The sequence below is a fragment of the Ranitomeya imitator genome, chromosome 9 (assembly GCF_032444005.1).
Source record: "Ranitomeya imitator isolate aRanImi1 chromosome 9, aRanImi1.pri, whole genome shotgun sequence".
NCBI lineage: Eukaryota > Metazoa > Chordata > Amphibia > Anura > Dendrobatidae > Ranitomeya > Ranitomeya imitator.
In genome coordinates this window covers 9,773,763-9,790,059 of record NC_091290.1, presented here as the reverse complement: position 1 = coordinate 9,790,059, position 16,297 = coordinate 9,773,763, and the positions used below count along the sequence as shown (strand labels likewise).

The following is a 16,297-nucleotide window of genomic DNA, read 5'->3' as shown; positions in this document are numbered from 1 at the left end:
CACCACCCTCCTCGCTACATACTGTATACAATGTATCATATATATTAGTTTCTGTGGATGATACTTTCCGTATAAGTTGATTTACGTATAAATGTCTGCTTACAGCCCATTACTCAGCCCTAATATGCCCCCACTGTACCATATCACATTATCTGCCATTTACTGTAAAGTCTGTGGTCAGTTAAGTGCCAGGAGACGTGGAGATCCTGATGCTCATAGCTGCAGCTTCATTCTGGTTTTACAGTATTTCATTTCTTGCCTCCACCACATCTCGCGTGGAGACAATTGGTATTGGTGAAATGGTAACATTCTGACTGTCCATCACTAGGGGGCGCTCACTACAACAGTACAGATTTGTACCATCCTCAGTAATCTCTATAGGTCCGTCTGCAGTGAGCTCACTAGCTCCCCCTAGTTGTCACTACAGGAAGACACAATTTTATAATTAAGAGGTTATCCCGCATCCATATCCATCAAACCTGAGCAATCTGAAGGGCGAGTACGTGCTCTCCTTTCACTGTCTATGGGCATGTGATAGATGGCAGAGCACAGTCCTCAACTTTTTGCCATCGTTCAATAGAGAATGAATAGAGCCTGTTTTTCAGACTGATGAGGATCCCAGTGGTCGGATGCTTTCATGTGCATCTTTGGTCCCATTTGGTTGATATTGCACTTTAATTTCAGAAATTTTTGAAGTATTAACTTTTGGAGCTCAGCTGTGCCCTCATCGCTGGCCTGTATATGAATGTAAGACAACTTGCTGCAGTAGGAACCTCTCCCTCCTCGCTGTCCTATATCTGGCTGTAAAACTGGCTGCAGCAGGAACCTCTCCCTCCTCGCTGTGCTGTATCTGGCTGTAAAACAACTGGCTGCAGCAGGAACCTCTCCCTTCTCCCTGTGCTGTATCTGACTGTAAGACAACTGGCTGCAGCAGGAACCTCTCCCTCCTCACTGTTCTGTATCTGGCTGTAAGATAACTGGCTGCAGCAGGAACCTCTCCCTCCTCCCTGTCCTGTATCTGGCTGTAAGACATCTGGCTGCAGCAGGAAGCTCTCCCTCCTCGCTGTCCTGTATCTGGCTGTAAGACAACTGGCTGCAGCAGGAACCTCTTCATTCTCAATGTTCTGTATCTTGCTGTAAGACAACTGGCTGCAGCAGGAACCTCTCCTTCCTCCTTGTCCTGTAACTGGCTGTAAGACAAGTGGATGCAGCAGGAACCTCTCCCTCGTTGTCCTGTATCTGGCTGTACGACAACTTGCTGCAGCAGGAGCCTCTCCCTCCTCGTTGTCCTGTAACTGGCTGTAAGACAACTGGATGCAGCAGCAGTGTCTTCTTCCTCACTGTCCTGCATCTGGCTGCAGCACGAACATCTCCTTCTTAGTCCTGTATCTGGCTGTAAGACATCTGGCTGCAGCAGGAACTTCTCCCTCCTCGCTGTCCTGTATCTGGCTGTAAGACATCTGGCTGAAGCAGGAACTTCTCCCTCCTCGCTGTCCTGTATCTGGCTGTAAGACATCTGGCTGAAGCAGGAACCTCTCCCTCTTCGCTGTCCTGTAACTGGCTGTAAGACATCTGGATGCAGCAGCAGGATCTTCTTCCTCACTGTCCTGTACCTAGCTGTAAGACATCTGGCTGCAGCAGGAACTTCTCCCCTCTGTACTGTCTGCAGTAGGACTAAGCTCCACCATCAGGAGACCCCTGGCTGAAAGTCAAACTAATCAGCAGGAGATTAACCCTGTGTTTTCTGCAGGATTTCTACACTGTTTAGAAACATGCGCAGAATTTGGGGTCAGATTATCTCCGATTTATATGTACCCTTCATTTCCAGGTTTGGATTCTAAGGAAAATAAAAAAGGCCCAGATTCTGCAGATATAAATCACACTGATTATCCGGCTGTTGTGCAGGTATTCCATCACTAAATCTCAGCGACCGATGGACGGAGAGCGACGATAATGATAAAAAGCGTCTGATGTGCAAAATGTTCATGGGTCCTCATCAGAGATAACGGGGGTCTGTGAGTGGATCGCCCATATGTGGCTGACCACTGATGTCACAGGGATGGTGACTGTAGCTGAAGGCTGGGTGCTGTACCCAAACCATCCACTGTGAGGCGCCAGTAATTCTCACGGATTGTGTGGCATTATCAGCCATTTTTAGGGTCCAGGCTACGCTGAGGTTGCCCACCTGATGTTTTGTTGTTGTTTTTTTTCTGGCCAACTTATTAAAAAACCACGAAGAGCAAAAATAATTTACCTTCTTCCGTTATTCTTGTAATGGAGGATCTGCGGATGTCATACTGTTATGGGGGGATCTCCGGCTGTCATACTGTTATGGGGGATCTCCGGCTGTCATACTGTTATGGGGGATCTCTGGCTGTCATACTGTTATGGGGGATCTCCGGCTGTCATACTGTTATGGGGGATCTCCGGCTGTCATACTGTTATGGGGGATCTCCGGCTGTCATACTGTTATGGGGGATCTCCGGCTGTCATACTGTTATGGGGGATCTCCGGCTGTCATACTGTTATGGGGGATCTCCGGCTGTCATACTGTTATTGGGGATCTCCGGCTGTCATACTGTTATGGGGGATCTCCGGCTGTCATACTGTTATGGGGGATCTCTGGCTATCATGCTGTTATGGGGGATCTCTGGTTTTCATACTGTTATGGGGGATCTCCGGCTGTCATACTGTTATGGGGGATCTCTGGCTGTCATGCTGTTATGGGGGATCTCTGGTTTTCATACTGTTATGGGGGATCTCCGGCTGTCATACTGTTATGGGGGATCTCTGGCTGTCATGCTGTTATGGGGGATCTCCGGCTGTCATGCTGTTATGGGGGATCTCCGGCTGTCATGCTGTTATGGGGGATCTCCGGTTGTCATACTGTTATGGGGGATCTCTGGCTGTCATGCTGTTATGGGGGATCTCCGGCTGTCATACTGTTATGGGGGATCTCCGGTTGTCATACTGTTATGGGGGATCTCCGGCTGTCATACTGTTATGGGGGGATCTCTGGTTGTCATACTGTTATGGGGGGATCTCCGGCTGTCATACTGTTATGGGGGATCTCCGGCTGTCATACTGTTATGGGGGATCTCTGGTTGTCATACTGTTATGGGGGATCTCTGGTTGTCATACTGTTATGGGGGATCTCTGGTTGTCATACTGTTATGGGGGATCTCCGGTTGTCATACTGTTATGGGGGATCTCTGGTTGTCATACTGTTATGGGGGATCTCTGGTTGTCTTACTGTTATGGGGGATCTCCGGCTGTCATACTGTTATGGGGGATCTCCGGCTGTCATACTGTTATGGGGGATCTCCGGCTGTCATACTGTTATGGGGGATCTCCGGCTGTCATACTGTTATGGGGGATCTCCGGCTGTCATACTGTTATGGGGGATCTCCGGCTGTCATACTGTTATGGGGGATCTCCGGCTGTCATACTGTTATGGGGGATCTCCGGTTGTCATACTGTTATGGGGGATCTCTGGTTGTCATACTGTTATGGGGGATCTCTGGTTGTCATACTGTTATGGGGGATCTCCGGCTGTCATACTGTTATGGGGGATCTCCGGCTGTCATACTGTTATGGGGGATCTCTGGTTGTCATACTGTTATGGGGGATCTCCGGTTGTCATACTGTTATGGGGGATCTCTGGTTGTCATACTGTTATGGGGGGATCTCTGGTTGTCATACTGTTATGGGGGATCTCTGGTTGTCATACTGTTATGGGGGATCTCTGGTTGTCATACTGTTATGGGGGATCTCTGGTTGTCTTACTGTTATGGGGGATCTCCGGCTGTCATACTGTTATGGGGGATCTCCGGCTGTCATACTGTTATGGGGGATCTCCGGTTGTCTTACTGTTATGGGGGATCTCCGGCTGTCATACTGTTATGGGGGATCTCCGGTTGTCATACTGTTATGGGGGATCTCTGGTTGTCATACTGTTATGGGGGATCTCCGGTTGTCATACTGTTATGGGGGATCTCTGGTTGTCATACTGTTATGGGGGATCTCCGGTTGTCATACTGTTATGGGGGATCTCCGGCTGTCATACTGTTATGGGGGATCTCCGGCTGTCATACTGTTATGGGGGATCTCTGGTTGTCATACTGTTATGGGGGATCTCCGGTTGTCATACTGTTATGGGGGATCTCTGGTTGTCATACTGTTATGGGGGATCTCCGGTTGTCATACTGTTATGGGGGATCTCCGGCTGTCATACTGTTATGGGGGATCTCTGGTTGTCATACTGTTATGGGGGATCTCCGGCTGTCATACTGTTATGGGGGATCTCCGGCTGTCATACTGTTATGGGGGATCTCCGGTTGTCATACTGTTATGGGGGATCTCTGGTTGTCATACTGTTATGGGGGATATCCGGTTGTCTTACTGTTATGGGGGATCTCCGGTTGTCATACTGTTATGGGGGATCTCTGGTTGTCATACTGTTATGGGGGATCTCCGGTTGTCATACTGTTATGGGGGATCTCCGGCTGTCATACTGTTATGGGGGATCTCCGGCTGTCATACTGTTATGGGGGATCTCCGGCTGTCATACTGTTATGGGGGATCTCTGGTTGTCATACTGTTATGGGGGATCTCTGGTTGTCATACTGTTATGGGGGATCTCCGGTTGTCATACTGTTATGGGGGATCTCTGGTTGTCATACTGTTATGGGGGATCTCCGGCTGTCATACTGTTATGGGGGATCTCCGGCTGTCATACTGTTATGGGGGATCTCTGGTTGTCATACTGTTATGGGGGATCTCCGGCTGTCATACTGTTATGGGGGATCTCCGGCTGTCATACTGTTATGGGGGATCTCCGGTTGTCATACTGTTATGGGGGATCTCTGGTTGTCATACTGTTATGGGGGATCTCCGGTTGTCATACTGTTATGGGGGATCTCCGGCTGTCATACTGTTATGGGGGATCTCCGGCTGTCATACTGTTATGGGGGATCTCTGGTTGTCATACTGTTATGGGGGATCTCTGGTTGTCATACTGTTATGGGGGATCTCTGGTTGTCATACTGTTATGGGGGATCTCCGGTTGTCATACTGTTATGGGGGGATCTCCGGCTCTCACACTATTGTGGGGGCTTTTGTGTAGATTCTGTTGCAAATATTTCCATGTGGATCCCAGGACTTGAGATTACACTTCTGTGTGTTCGCACCGAGGCATGCTGGGCTGTGTAGTTCCTATAAACGTCCTGGTCTAGATGATGATAACTCCGGTGTCGTCCATTACTCAGCCCCCGGAGAGGAGCCGCTCACCGACCCCCGGACGGTCAGGGTTTGGCTGCTCTCTGAAACCAAACACCGGCCAGATTGTGCTGCTGTCAGACACTCGCCGCCATCTATATTTAATGAGCAGAGATGCGCAGCGGAGGGGAAGGGAGACGCGTGTTTTCGAGGGAGGCAGTGAGGTGAGGCCGCGGTGCGGTGAGGCGGAGGCCGCGGTGAGGTGAGGCGGAGGCCGCGGTGAGGTGAGGTGGAGGTGAGGCCGCGGTGTGGTGAGGCGGAGGCCGCGGTGAGGTGGAGGTGAGGCCGCGGTGTGGTGAGGCGGAGGCCGCGGTGAGGTGGAGGTGAGGCCGCGGTGAGGTGAGGCGGAGGCCGCGGTGCGACCAGATGGAATCCAGCGAGGATGATGGGAGTTGGTTGGAGAACCGCTGGGAGGAGTGGTGAGTCTTTTTTGCTGTTTGTGTTTATCCGCCCATCATGTAGTTATCATGTACCTCTGTGATGGACGGTGACGGTGTGCACACTGTGCAGCATCATGTACCTCTGTGATGGACGGTGACGGTGTGCACACTGTGCAGCATCATGTACCTCTGTGATGGATGGTGACGGTGTGCACACTGTGCAGCATCATGTACCTCTGTGATGGACGGTGTGCACACTGTGCAGCATCATGTACCTCTGTGATGGACGGTGACGGTGTGCACACTGTGCAGCATCATGTACCTCTGTGATGGACGGTGACGGTGTGCACACTGTGCAGCATCATGTACCTCTGTGATGGATGGTGACGGTGTGCACACTGTGCAGCATCATGTACCTCTGTGATGGATGGTGACGGTGTGCACACTGTGCAGCATCATGTACCTCTGTGATGGACGGTGTGCACACTGTGCAGCATCATGTACCTCTGTGATGGACGGTGTGCACACTGTGCAGCATCATGTACCTCTGTGATGGACGGTGACGGTGTGCACACTGTGCAGCATCATGTACCTCTGTGATGGATGGTGACGGTGTGCACACTGTGCAGCATCATGTACCTCTGTGATGGACGGTGTGCACACTGTGCAGCATCATGTACCTCTGTGATGGACGGTGTGCACACTGTGCAGCATCATGTACCTCTGTGATGGACGGTGACGGTGTGCACACTGTGCAGCATCATGTACCTCTGTGATGGACGGTGACGGTGTGCACACTGTGCAGCATCATGTACCTCTGTGATGGACGGTGTGCACACTGTGCAGCATCATGTACCTCTGTGATGGATGGTGACGGTGTGCACACTGTGCAGCATCATGTACCTCTGTGATGGACGGTGACGGTGTGCACACTGTGCAGCATCATGTACCTCTGTGATGGACGGTGTGCACACTGTGCAGCATCATGTACCTCTGTGATGGACGGTGTGCACACTGTGCAGCATCATGTACCTCTGTGATCGATGGTGACGGTGTGCACACTGTGCAGCATCATGTACCTCTGTGATGGACGGTGTGCACACTGTGCAGCATCATGTACCTCTATGATGGATGGTGACGGTGTGCACACTGTGCAGCATCATGTACCTCTGTGATGGATGGTGACGGTGTGCACACTGTGCAGCATCATGTACCTCTGTGATGGACGGTGACGGTGTGCACACTGTGCAGCATCATGTACCTCTGTGATGGACGGTGACGGTGTGCACACTGTGCAGCATGTGGCGGCATTTATTGCACCGGATCAGGTGCGGTTTCTCTCTGCGATGTTAACCCTTTCCCTTCCAGCTGAGTTACTGACAGTTCTCTTCTGTATCTGGAGACTTCTCCTCACAGGACAGGGTCAGTCCGCGGCCAGGAGAGGTCTGCTGCCATATCTGCCCTCATAGTATGTGGTTGTTAACCCATTACTGTGGGGATCTTTGTGTGCGGAGCTGCCGCTGACTGTAGGAATGAAAATAGGTCTGATCCACTATGGCGGCCGTTAGGATGTGGCCAGGTAAGATGGACGCGTGGATGGATGGAGGAACGGATGGATGGATGGATGGAGGAGGAACGGATAGATGGATGGATGGAGGAACGGATAGATAGATGGAGGAACGGATAGATGGATGGATGGAGGAACGGATAGATGGATGGAGGAACGGATAGATGGATGGATGGAGGAACGGATAGATGGATGGATGGAGGAACGGATAGATGGATGGATGGAGGAACGGATAGATGGATGGATGGAGGAACGGATAGATGGATGGATGGAGGAACGGATAGATGGATGGATGGAGGAACGGATAGATGGATGGAGGAACGGATAGATGGATGGATGGAGGAACGGATAGATGGATGGATGGAGGAACGGATAGATGGATGGAGGAACGGATAGATGGATGGATGGAGGAACGGATAGATGGATGGAGGAACGGATAGATGGATGGATGGGCGTACAGGTGGAGGGATGAATGGATGAACACATGGATGGATGGATGGATGCATGGAGGAACAGATGGACGTACGGATGGATGGGCGTACAGATGGAGGGATGAATGGATGAACACATGGATGGATGATGTATGGATGATGGATGGAGGGATGCATGGATGGGCGTACAGATGGATTGATAGATGAATGGACGGAGGGATGCATGGAGGGACATACGGATAGATGGATGTATGGACGCGTGGATGGATGGAGGAACGTATGGATGGATGGATGGACATACGGATGGATGGATGGACGTACAGATAGAGGGATGAATGGATGAACACATGGATGGATGGACAGATGTATGGATGGACGGAGGGATGCATTTATGATTGATAGAAGCTTGGATGAATGGACTTGTGAATGCGTGGATGGACCGATGGAAGCATGGATGGTTGAGTGTATGGATGGATAAATGCTATAAATAATATTTTAGGACACAACGTTGACATAAACATTTCCTGACAGTTTCCTGAGTATCAGATGATGCTTAGACATACTTCTATATGTAGAGAAGTAAGATCTGCTGCCCGGACTTTTTTCTCTCCTCTCTTCTTCTGAAGACAATATAAGGGATCGTTCACATTTAAAACTTCTGCTTTTGTTTCTGTATCAGCAGCCTGGGCTGCAGTACGAGATACGGCCATCTACAGGGGTGGCGCTGTTTTATGGAGGTCAGAAGCAGCTTCTGTTCTCTTCTGCATGTCATCTCCTGTGTTGACACGTATAAAATGATCAGTTAATATATATATATATATATATATATATATATATATATTATTATATATATAATTGTCTAAGGGTCACTTCCGTCTGTCTGTCCTTCTGTCTGTCACGGTTATTCATTGGTTGCGGCCTCTGTCTGTCTTGGAATCCGCTGATTGGTCTCGCCAGCTGCCTGTCATGGCTGCCGCGACCAATCAGCGACGGCCACAGTCAGATTAGTCCCTCCCTACTCCCCTGCAGTCGACGCCCGCATAATCCCCGCAGTCACCGCTCACACAGGGTTAATGCCGGCAGTAACGGACCGCGTTATGCCGCGGGTTACTCACTCCGTTACCGCCGCTATTAACCCTGTGTGACCAAGTTTTTACTATTGATGCTGCCTATGCAGTGTCAATAGTTAAAACATCTAATGTTAAAAATAATTTAAAAAAAAATAAAAAATCATTATATACTCACCTTTCGTGACACTCCGGTGACCGCTCCATGCAAGCGGCAGGATCCGGTGCCAAGGATGCTATGGGAGAAGGACCTGCCATGACGTCACGGTCATGTGACCGAACTACAAGGGGCCATCGGAAGGTGAGTGAGTATATGTTTATTTTTTATTTTTTAACCATGTGACTTCAGTGGCTGGGCAATATACTACGTGGACATGCATATTTTAGAATACCTGATGCGTTAGAATCGGGCCACTATATATATATATATATATATATATAATGTGTGTATGTGCATGTATGTGTGTATATATGTATGTATGTGTATATACAGCTCTGGCAAAAATTAAGAGACCACTGCAAAATGTTCAGTTTGTCTGATTTTTCTCTTTATAGGTATATTTTTGTGTAAAATGTAAACTGTTCTTTTATTCTATAAACTCCTGACAACACGTCTCCGAAGTTCCAAGCAATAAATTTTGTATTTATTTTTTGAAAATGAGAAATTGTCAAAATAACAAAACAATGCATTGCTTGCAGACCTCAAATAATGCAAAAAAACAAGTTCATAATCATTTAGAAACAACAATACTAATGTTTTAACGCGGGGAGAGTTCAGAAATCAATATTTTGTGGAATAACCATGATTGATAATCTCAGCTTTCATGATTTCCTCCAGTCGTTCACACTGCTCCTGGTACACAAATGTCAGCCGTTCTTCTGTGTTTGATGGCTTGTGACCATCCATCTTCCTCCTGATTACATTCCAGAGGTTTTCATTGGGGTTCAGGTCTGGAGATTGGGCGGCCATGACAGGGATGTGATGTGGTGGTCCTTCATCCAGACCTTGATGGACATAGCTGTGTGGCATGGCGCATGGTCCTGCTGGAGAAACCAGTCCTCAAAGTTGGGGAACATTGTCTGAGCAGAAGGAATCCGCTGTTTTTGCAGGATGACCACCTTGTTTGTGGCTTGATTCATACGTCCTTCACTAAGATTAACCTGCCCAATTCCAGCCTTGCTGAAGCCTCCCCAGATCATCACCTGGCCGTCTAATGGTTAGACGGAGACCTGGAGAGGCGGACAAGCCACAGAGTCTGCACCCACTGTGAAATTTGGTGGAGAATCGGTGATGATCTGGGGAGGCTTCAGCAAGGCTGGAATTGGGCAGGTTAGGACGTTAGGAAACCAGGGATTCAAGCTTCAGGAGGCTAATTTGCATATTCCAGGTGCCTTCTGGGAGAAGCGAAGTCTCCCTAAGCTAGAAGATCGTTGGGTACAGCCGGGACCAGCTGCTTCGAAAGCATCACCAAACCAGGGATTCAAGCTTCAGGAGGCTAATTTGCATATTCCAGGTGCCTTCTGGGAGAAGCGAAGTCTCCCTAAGCTAGAAGATCGTTGGGTACAGCCGGGACCAGCTGCTTCGAAAGCATCACCAAACCAGGGATTCAAGCTTCAGGAGGCTAATTTGCATATTCCAGGTGCCTTCTGGGAGAAGCGAAGTCTCCCTAAGCTAGAAGATCGTTGGGTACAGCCGGGACCAGCTGCTTCGAAAGCATCACCAAACCAGGGATTCAAGCTTCAGGAGGCTAATTTGCATATTCCAGGTGCCTTCTGGGAGAAGCGAAGTCTCCCTAAGCTAGAAGATCGTTGGGTACAGCCGGGACCAGCTGCTTCGAAAGCATCACCAAACCGCGCCTTACGGCGCGCGAATTTTTGCCTGTAGGACATTATTGCAAGAGAGCTTGGCTGAGTAGATTACACAAGAAGGAAAACACACAGCAAGTCAGCAGGATCTAGGAGCAACATGGCAGATGTGACAACCTACATGGTGAGCTGCAGCATGTGCTACATGTTCACAGATCGACCAGAAGAAGAATCCAATTTCACCTGTCAGAAGTGTAGACTAGTGGCCCTTTTAGAAGAAAAGGTGCGGGGTCTGGAAGAAAGAATAGCAACTTTGAAACTCATCAAAGAGAATGAAGACTTTCTAGACAGAACAGAAGCATCTCTACTGGTCACAGAAGGTGCAAAAAGTGTCAGAGAACCTCCAAAAGCAGATGAGTGGAAGCATGTGACCAAAAGAAGCAAGAAGACCATGGAGAAATCACCAACCACACAACTGAAGAACCGATATCAAATCTTTGTAGAGGATGAAGATGGCACACCTAAGAATGAAGCAATACCAGCAAGCAAAAAAGAAAAGGGCACACAGCAACAAGTGACAGCAAAAAGTACAGCCAAGAAGCAACGAAGAGTGGTGGTGGTGGGAGACTCACTACTGAGAGGCACCGAAGCAGCCATCTGCAGACCGGACATAACTGCAAGAGAAGTATGCTGCCTTCCAGGTGCGATGATCAAGGATGTGACCGATAGGATACCAAAGCTCTTCAGCTCCAAGGACGTCCACCCATTTCTTCTGATACATGTTGGCACCAATGACACGGCAAGGAAGGACCTACCGACAATCTGCAAGGACTTTGAAGAGTTGGGGAAGAAAGTAAAGGAACTGGATGCACAGGTAGTTTTTTCTTCTATCCTTCCAGTAGACGGGCATGGCACCAGGAGATGGAACAGGATCCTTGATGCAAACAACTGGCTAAGACGATGGTGCAGACAACAAGGATTTGGATTCCTGGACCACGGTGTGAATTACTGGTATGATGGACTCCTCGCCAGAGACGGACTACACCTCAACAAACCTGGGAAACACACATTCGCCAGAAGACTCGCTACACTCATCAGGAGGGCGTTAAACTAGAAGAAGAGGGGACGGGAAGAAAAACATTAGACTCGAACAAAGACGACCCAGGAAAACATACTCAGAAGGGAGGTAAGAACATTTCTAAAACAATCCACAGTGAGGAGATTGGAACAAAACAAAATCCTCTAAACTGCATGCTCGCAAACGCCAGAAGCCTGACAAACAAGATGGAAGAACTAGAAGCAGAAATATCTACAGGTAACTTTGACATAGTGGGAATAACCGAGACATGGTTAGATGAAAGCTATGACTGGGCAGTTAACTTACAGGGTTACAGTCTGTTTAGAAAGGATCGTAAAAATCGGAGAGGAGGAGGGGTTTGTCTCTATGTAAAGTCTTGTCTAAAGTCCACTTTAAGGGAGGATATTAGCGAAGGGAATGAGGATGTCGAGTCCATATGGGTTGAAATTCATGGAGGGAAAAATGGTAACAAAATTCTCATTGGGGTCTGTTACAAACCCCCAAATATAACAGAAAGCATGGAAAGTCTACTTCTAAAGCAGATAGATGAAGCTGCAACCCATAATGAGGTCCTGGTTATGGGGGACTTTAACTACCCGGATATTAACTGGGAAACAGAAACCTGTGAAACCCATAAAGGCAACAGGTTTCTGCTAATAACCAAGAAAAATTATCTTTCACAATTGGTGCAGAATCCAACCAGAGGAGCAGCACTTTTAGACCTAATACTATCTAATAGACCTGACAGAATAACAAATCTGCAGGTGGTCGGGCATCTAAGAAATAGCGACCACAATATTGTGCAGTTTCACCTGTCTTTCACTAGGGGGACTTGTCAGGGAGTCACAAAAACATTGAACTTTAGGAAGGCAAAGTTTGAACAGCTTAGAGATGCCCTTAATCTGGTAGACTGGGACAATATCCTCAGAAATAAGAATACAGATAATAAATGGGAAATGTTTAAGAACATCCTAAATAGGCAGTGTAAGCGGTTTATACCTTGTGGGAATAAAAGGACTAGAAATAGGAAAAACCCAATGTGGCTAAACAAAGAAGTAAGACAGGCAATTAACAGTAAAAAGAAAGCATTTGCACTACTAAAGCAGGATGGCACAATTGAAGCTCTAAAAAACTATAGGGAGAAAAATACTTTATCTAAAAAACTAATTAAAGCTGCCAAAAAGGAAACAGAGAAGCACATTGCTAAGGAGAGTAAAACTAATCCCAAACTGTTCTTCAACTATATCAATAGTAAAAGAATAAAAACTGAAAATGTAGGCCCCTTAAAAAATAGTGAGGAAAGAATGGTTGTAGATGACGAGGAAAAAGCTAACATATTAAACACCTTCTTCTCCACGGTATTCACGGTGGAAAATGAAATGCTAGGTGAAATCCCAAGAAACAATGAAAACCCTATATTAAGGGTCACCAATCTAACCCAAGAAGAGGTGCGAAACCGGCTAAATAAGATTAAAATAGATAAATCTCCGGGTCCGGATGGCATACACCCACGAGTACTAAGAGAACTAAGTAATGTAATAGATAAACCATTATTTCTTATTTTTAGTGACTCTATAGAGACAGGGTCTGTTCCGCAGGATTGGCGCATAGCAAATGTGGTGCCAATATTCAAAAAGGGCTCTAAAAGTGAACCTGGAAATTATAGGCCAGTAAGTCTAACCTCTATTGTTGGTAAAATATTTGAAGGGTTTCTGAGGGATGTTATTCTGGATTATCTCAATGAGAATAACTGTTTAACTCCATATCAGCATGGGTTTATGAGAAATCGCTCCTGTCAAACCAATCTAATCAGTTTTTATGAAGAGGTAAGCTATAGACTGGACCACGGTGAGTCATTGGACGTGGTATATCTCGATTTTTCCAAAGCGTTTGATACCGTGCCGCACAAGAGGTTGGTACACAAAATGAGAATGCTTGGTCTGGGGGAAAATGTGTGTAAATGGGTTAGTAACTGGCTTAGTGATAGAAAGCAGAGGGTGGTTATAAATGGTATAGTCTCTAACTGGGTCGCTGTGACCAGTGGGGTACCGCAGGGGTCAGTATTGGGACCTGTTCTCTTCAACATATTCATTAATGATCTGGTAGAAGGTTTACACAGTAAAATATCGATATTTGCAGATGATACAAAACTATGTAAAGCAGTTAATACAAGAGAAGATAGTATTCTGCTACAGATGGATCTGGATAAGTTGGAAACTTGGGCTGAAAGGTGGCAGATGAGGTTTAACAATGATAAATGTAAGGTTATACACATGGGAAGAGGGAATCAATATCACCATTACACACTGAACGGGAAACCACTGGGTAAATCTGACAGGGAGAAGGACTTGGGGATCCTAGTTAATGATAAACTTACCTGGAGCAGCCAGTGCCAGGCAGCAGCTGCCAAGGCAAACAGGATCATGGGGTGCATTAAAAGAGGTCTGGATACACATGATGAGAGCATTATACTGCCTCTGTACAAATCCCTAGTTAGACCGCACATGGAGTACTGTGTCCAGTTTTGGGCACCGGTGCTCAGGAAGGATATAATGGAACTAGAGAGAGTACAAAGGAGGGCAACAAAATTAATAAAGGGGATGGGAGAACTACAATACCCAGATAGATTAGCGAAATTAGGATTATTTAGTCTAGAAAAAAGACGACTGAGGGGCGATCTAATAACCATGTATAAGTATATAAGGGGACAATACAAATATCTCGCTGAGGATCTGTTTATACCAAGGAAGGTGACGGGCACAAGGGGGCATTCTTTGCGTCTGGAGGAGAGAAGGTTTTTCCACCAACATAGAAGAGGATTCTTTACTGTTAGGGCAGTGAGAATCTGGAATTGCTTGCCTGAGGAGGTGGTGATGGCGAACTCAGTCGAGGGGTTCAAGAGAGGCCTGGATGTCTTCCTGGAGCAGAACAATATTGTATCATACAATTATTAGGTTCTGTAGAAGGACGTAGATCTGGGGATTTATTATGATGGAATATAGGCTGAACTGGATGGACAAATGTCTTTTTTCGGCCTTACTAACTATGTTACTATGTTACTATGTTACTATGTATGAATCGAGTCGCATACAAGGTTATCCTGGAAAAACAGCGGATTCCTTCTGCTCAGACAATGTTCCCCAACTCTGAGGACTGGTTTCTCCAGCAGGACCATGCGCCATGCCACACAGCTATGTCCATCAAGGTCTGGATGAAGGACCACCACATCACATCCCTGTCATGGCCGCCCAATCTCCAGACCTGAACCCCACTGAAAACCTCTGGAATGTAATCAGGAGGATGATGGATGGTCACAAGCCATCAAACAAAGAAGAACTGCTGACATTTGTGTACCAGGAGTAGTGTGAAAGACTGGTGGAAATCATGAAAGCTGAGATTAACAATCATGGTTATTCCACAAAATATTGATTTCTGATCTCTTCCTGAGATAAAACATTAGTATTGTTGTTTCTAAATGATTATGAACATGTTTGTTTGTGTTACTTGAGGTCTGCAAGCAATGCATTTTTTTGTTGTTTTGACCATTTCTCATTTTCAGAAAATAAATGTATAATAATAATCTTTATTTATATCGCGCCGACGTATTACGCAGCGCTGAAAAAATGTATGGCTTGGAACTTCGGAGACATGTTGTCAGCAGTTTCTAGAATAAAGGAACAGTTTACATTTTACTCAAAAATATACCTATAAAGAGAAAAATCAGACAAACTGAACATTTTGCAGTGGTCTCTTAATTCTTTCCAGAGGTGTATATATATATATATATATATATATATATATACACATGTATGTATGTATGTATGTATATATATATATATATATATATATATATATTATATATATATATATATACACTGACGTTACACAAATACACATATCCTAAAGTGACCCCTACAGGTACAACATGGCATTACAGTTTAAAAGCATTGCCCTGGATGTAACATATGGAGGGGTCAGGAGCGAGTGTGTGCGGGAGCCCCTGGGTCTGAATCTTAGAGGGAGCGGAGTCTTCCTTTCTCATAACTGTGTCTTATAGACAGCTCCTTTAAGGAACGCTCCTTTAAGGCATTTTTAGTTTGTGTCTGAGCAGCACCGGCCTGTGGAGGAGGGTGATGATTACAGGAAGGAAGCAATATGTATGCTGCACTATGACTTGCAGACAATGTGATGACGGTGCCCCCCGGCCCCCAGGGATGCCGGTGCATCATTGTGCATGAGTAATGGGTTATGGATCTACTCAGCAGCGCCCTCTGCTGTATGCAGGGAGTGACTGCAGGATACTTGTACATTACAGACTTCTATATTAGATCAGGTCTGTAATATGCTCGCCATTGCCCGCCGTGACCTTGCCGTGTCATTAATTAGATGGCATAAAGGGACCGTTCTCCCTTCCGTCCCGTCCGGCTCTGTCTCTGCGAGATAACGCCTGCAGTCGCTTTTCATGCCTTTGAGCTGTGAATTGGCTTCAGGGATTTACGGTCTGTCTGTTTTCTGACTGGCTGCCAGGACTGCAAAAAAAAAATAATGCACGGATGGCCGCCAGCTTCAGGCATTAAAGGGAAATTAGCCTGTGCCATAGCGGCGGATGGGATTACGGCTGCGGAGTAAGATTATGGCGCCGTGATGATTTTACAACACTGCAAAATGTGACAATGGGGTGTGGATCTTAC

The 16,297-nt window shown here is 46.9% G+C and overlaps 1 protein-coding gene across 4 annotated transcripts in view; it reads left to right on the top strand.

Annotated features, from left to right (window-relative positions):
• Positions 1-16,297, top strand: part of MAPK8IP1 (mitogen-activated protein kinase 8 interacting protein 1) — a 67,378-nt gene that overhangs the window by 22,218 nt on the left and 28,863 nt on the right. The window contains exons 1-2 of one of the 4 annotated variants that reach the window (XM_069740258.1): positions 5,388-5,556; positions 5,601-5,696. The exons of 2 other annotated variants lie outside the window; for them this stretch is intronic. In XM_069740258.1, coding sequence (XP_069596359.1) covers positions 5,644-5,696 — 53 coding nt within the window. In that variant the 5' untranslated portion in view covers positions 5,388-5,556; positions 5,601-5,643. Of the gene's footprint in view, positions 1-5,387; positions 5,557-5,600; positions 5,697-16,297 lie in introns of those variants that run through there. One more of the 4 variants, XM_069740257.1, reaches the window with a different exon arrangement.